At 48.5% G+C, this 5,046-nt stretch overlaps 1 protein-coding gene across 1 annotated transcript; it reads right to left on the bottom strand.

Moving 5' to 3' along the window:
• Positions 1-361: 361 nt before the first annotated feature.
• On the bottom strand, positions 362-5,018 carry LOC125528403 (the record flags this gene model as incomplete). Its single annotated transcript, XM_048692887.1, is given in 4 exon segments — positions 362-1,196; positions 1,198-1,252; positions 2,819-3,150; positions 4,174-5,018. Coding segments are annotated over 4 exon segments (1,991 nt in total), but the record flags the coding sequence as incomplete, so codon positions are not given.
• Between the last annotated feature and the right edge of the window lie 28 nt (positions 5,019-5,046).

Below are 5,046 nucleotides of genomic sequence, written 5' to 3'. Positions count from 1 at the left end.
TGGTGCCACCAACCGGGACTAATGGGCATCGCACCCTTTAGTCCCGGTTTGTGGCATGAACCGAGACTAAAGGGCCCAGGTGAACCGAGACTAATGCCTTAGCCGCACGAACCGGGACTAATGCACCCATTGGTCCCGGTTCTGGACTGAACCGGGACTAATGGGGTTACCCGGCCTGGACCAAAGCCCCCTTTTTCTACTAGTGCCATCCTCTAAATCGCCATGAAAATCGTTCAATTTCAATGTCTAATAATCACACGTCAGATTTTTAGTATTTTCCTTTTTAAACCGCAATGTATATAGTAAACTTTAAACAAACTCCTACTGAAATTTGCAACATTAAATCAGAATGAACATAGACTTAAAAGAAACATACTCCTCTTTGTGCAACATGACGTACATGGTGAGGAAAGGAGAAGGGAACAGATAAGAACAACTTAAAACACAAGCCCAGAACCATCAAGCTTTTGTTGGACAATGCGGTCCAACTTGTCCGCCATCTCGTGGCTCATGTGGTTTGCCCAGTCCCCCACTTCCCCTTTTCTGTAATACGCCGAACTACCGATGGAAGCGCTATCACCGTGACGAACACCACCGACCTGGTTCACCTGCAAGCTGGTGAGCGTTTCAAAGCTGCACAGCCTCACCACCTCCTGAGCAACGCCGGAGCTCTCCTCCTCTTCGGTCGGCGGGACCTGCTCCAGATCGGACATGATCTCTTCGTACTTCAAGAATAGGACGCTGTCCGGCCTTGCCACACTCTCCCTCCAGTACTCTAGGCAGTGATCCCAGAAGGGGCCATAAGGCGAGAACCCCTCGCAGAACATGCTGAAAGATCCGTCCATGGATAGGTCGGTGCCCGGAAACGCCTTGTTCTTGAAGTGTAGCCTTGACACGAGAGCGTCCTTGGGGTCCCGGCACAGGTACACGACTCGGCAACCGAGTGATCTCATGCCTGGCGAGAGCAACAATATGGGCGTGTGCGTGGCGAGAAGCCTCGGAGACGCAAGGTGGTGAATGTCCGTGTGGCTCATGACGGCACCAGGGATCTGGATGAACGGCATGAGATGCTGAGGGTGGTGTGTGAGGAGCGGGTGGTTGCTGAACCCATAGCGGGATCGGTTGGTGATGGTGAACGCGAGGGCTTTGATCCAGGTGGTGCCGCATTTGGGCTGCATGGCGAGGATGATGTCATCGGGCACGGGGCACGAAGGACTGCTTCACCAGCAGGATCCGCTCGAGGTGCCAAGGTCTAAACCAGTAGTTGTGGTGTTGAACCATAGTTTTAAATAGCCGGCTTTAACCCCGCTATAGCTCCGCTATAGCTGTTTGAGCATGTTGCCGCTAAATGATTTCATGTATAATTTACCGCTATAGCCCAGTTATAGCTGTTTTTAAGGATGACCGCCAACGCCGTCCATAAACATGTGCGAGCTGTGCGACCGCACAGGGCCCCAAAAAAATAGAGGCCCCCAGATCCTATATTCGTATTTCTAAAATATATCTGATCTGTAGAGGAGCCGTCATTAGAGCTGCTGGGAAGGTCTGCAGCTCGTCTCCGGCAAGAAGAAAGCAACCGAATCGCTTTTTTTTTTGCGGGGGAAAGCAACCGAGTCGTTATTCTCTAGTGAGATGGGCCTTGGGCCTTTAGTCCATTACGTTGATGGAGATTAAGATGTGGCGCTGGCCCAGGATCGTAGGGAGACTTTGAGTGGAATTAACACTGATAGTGGGTTCTACTGAAAAAAAAAACAGAAAACTGCGATAGAGGTGATTGGATGCATCTGAAAACGTCGCCAAAAGGTACGAGATGTACCGTGCATTCGCGTATGTTTTCCTTTTTTTTGCGGATGCGCGTATGTGTTTCCTTTGTGTACATGAGTACATGACTTTTATGTTCGATAGAAGATGAATAACAGAATGGGCAGACAATTTTTTTGGAAAAGGGGGCAGACAAATTGATTCATTTTTCTTTAACAGGTTGCTTCCTGCAAAAAAATAATACTTCCATAATTTTGATAAATTTATAGCAGCGACTTTTCCTCTACAAAATGATGGTCGTGAATAATAGAGTAAGCAGTATCTCTTGACATCAATATTCATACGTTAGTTTTGTTATATTTTTGTATGAGAAAATTATACCTACTTCTGTTTATTACATTTTATATTACCTTTTTTGTGAGCATATATATTTTTTAAAATCAATGCTATAAATTTTGGCACACTAAAAAAATATTTGTTGTCCACCACTATTTTTATGAGTGGTTTTCCTTCGCCATTTATGAGGCTATAACACACATCATTTTTCAATTTTAGGGCCCCATTTTATAATTCGCATTGAGGCCTCTAATTTCTGGAGACGGCCCTGGTGGCCGCTATATGCCATAGCCTACTATTTAAAACATTGTATTGAACGAGTGGTTCTGACCACCCCTCTCTTGCTCGAGGTGTGGCTACGAGATCTTTGGGTAAGACATCTTCTTGTGTTTGTTGAACTCTCGGTAGTAGCACTCTCGGGATTACTCATCATCAATGGAGCTACTAGTGGTTGAGCAGCCATGGCTGAGGTGCGAGGGGAGGTGAAGATGGCTTAATTTGCCCAATGTATGCTAGTACTTACTTACCTTGTAGGAAGGACATGTTTAGGCTAGCTGTGAAGGCAACATATTGAATACATTTTCTTCATCAGCCGGTTGATGCGGTGATGGAACGTACTACCATGATTTTATTTTATACGTATATACACATTTTCTATCCAAAGTGAAGGCTGCATGATTGCTTACATTTTCTGTATGCGTGCGATGAACGTGGCACTCACATGGCCTTTTCCTGGCCGCACGAGACACCGACAGGACTGCGTGCGTGCACGAGATGTTTGATGGCCTCATGCAGCTCCAATGCTCCATTCCCACCTAAAACATATCCACGAGTAATATTTTTGTATGGATACGAGTAATATATGTTGTCCGCTATGACAATCAAGCTGAATCTTCCATATATTTTTTGGGAAACACACACAGACATATATACCAATTTTCCGGGCTCCATGTCGGTTGTGGTGACTGTGGCTGTGGTCTTGGTCATCTGCGTGGCGAGGGTTGTACCGGTGGGTGGCTTGGGCTCACTCTCCGGCATTTGAAGTGGCGGCGCCTAGATCTGAATCTGGAGGCTTTTGTTCTTTGCAGTTGTCCTGGATGCTTCATGATGACATGGGTGAGCTGCAAAGCAAAAGCTTGACGCTTTGGTGCTGACGGCAGTGGTGCCCACGGGTGTCGATTTTCTCTTGAGGAAGGAAAGATTGATTAGGATCTGTCGTAACACATCACATAAAGAAAGAGAGGAGAGGCTAGAGGGGTGAGAGAACCTCCATGGCATCACACTAGCAGCAGGTTCGAAGGAGCACAGAGCAACCGGTCCCTCTCCTCGTCGCATGTGCAGAATCTACAATAGAAAAAAATGTGCTTCCCCACCCCTAGGCAGGCACTAGACCTGCATCTTTTATATTGTCGCCGCCATGGGAGGCGGAGTCGCCACATACCTCGTCGTCTCCCACAACACTGCACCAGACTGAGAGAAGGGGAGGAACATTGCTGCCTCCTCTCCCAGCCATGAGCATCGTTGCGGCCGTCACGAATCTAGGAGCCGCTTGACCTGCTTGATCTATCGGGAAGGGGATCCCGATGTAGGCATTCATGGCACCGGTAGCCGCATCTTGGCCATGCTGCGGCGCATCACTGCAAGCCCCGCCATGGTTGTCGCTTCGGATATCCATCGAACGCCAGATTTTTAGGCACGGCAAATTAAACGTTTTTAATGACAAGTTATGTTCATCGAGGAAGATAAGTTTAGTTGGTGACCATGACAAATCCACCTCGGTTTAATTTTTTGTACAAAATTCAGGTGCCTGCAAATAAATTTTCCATCCTATAAATTACCATGAAAATCATTCGATTTGCCATGGCTAAAATTCACACATCAGATTTTAGCATTTTCGTTAATTAAACCACAATTGACATAGTAGACTTAAAAGAAACAATCTCCTCTTACTGAAATGTCCAACATCAATTAAATCAAAATGGGCATAGACTTCAAAGGAAGAAAATCCTCTTATTGAAATGTGCAATGCAACGTACATGGTGAGGAGAGGAGAAGCGAACAGATAATAGCAACTCAAAACACAAGCCCAGATCCCTCAAGCTTGTGTTGGACGATGCAGTCCAACTCCTCCCCCATCTCCTGGCTCATGTGGTTTACCCAGTCCCCTACTTCTCCTTTTCTGTAAAACACAGAGTTACTCATGACAATGTTATCACTGAAATGAACGCGGCCGACCTGATTGACTTGCAAGCTGGTAAGTGCCTCAAAGCTGCACAGCCTCACCACCTCCTGAGCAACACCGGACCTCTCCTCCTCCTCGGTCAGTGGGACGCCGAGGAATTTCGCCAGCTTCCTCACAACCTGCGTTGGATCAGACTTGATCTCTTCGTACTTAAGGAAGAGGACGCTGTCCGGCCTTGCCATGCTCTCCCTCCAGTACTCGAGGCAGTGATCCCAGAAGGGGCCATAAGGCGAGAACCCCTTGCAGAACATGCTGAAACATCTGTCCATGGATAGGTCGGTGCCCGGAAACGCCTTGTTCTCGAAGTGCAGCCTTGAGACAAGAGCGTCCTTGGGGTCCCGGCACAGGTACACGACTCGGCAACCAAGTGATCTCATGCCTGGCGGGAGCAACGACATGGGCGTGTGCGTGGCGAGAAGCCTCGGGAACCCAAAGGGGTCGATGTTAGTGTGGCCCGTGCCGGCACAAGGGATCTGGATGAACGGCACGAGATGCTGAGGGTGGTGTGTGAGGAGCGGGTGGTCGATGAAGCCGTAGCGGGATCGGTTGGTAATGGTGAAGGCGAGGGCTTTGAGCCAGGTGGTGCCGCATTTGGGCTGCGTGGCGAGGATGATGTCGTCGGCGCGGGGCACGAAGGCCTGCTTCACGAGCAGGATCCGCTCGAGGTGCCCCGGTCTGACCCAGTAGTTGTGGTATTGAACGAGCGG

Source organism: Triticum urartu, unplaced genomic scaffold, assembly GCF_003073215.2.
Source record: "Triticum urartu cultivar G1812 unplaced genomic scaffold, Tu2.1 TuUngrouped_contig_4847, whole genome shotgun sequence".
Taxonomy (NCBI): domain Eukaryota; kingdom Viridiplantae; phylum Streptophyta; class Magnoliopsida; order Poales; family Poaceae; genus Triticum; species Triticum urartu.
Note: the sequence above shows the minus strand (reverse complement) of the source record. Positions and strands in the feature narration are given on the sequence as shown.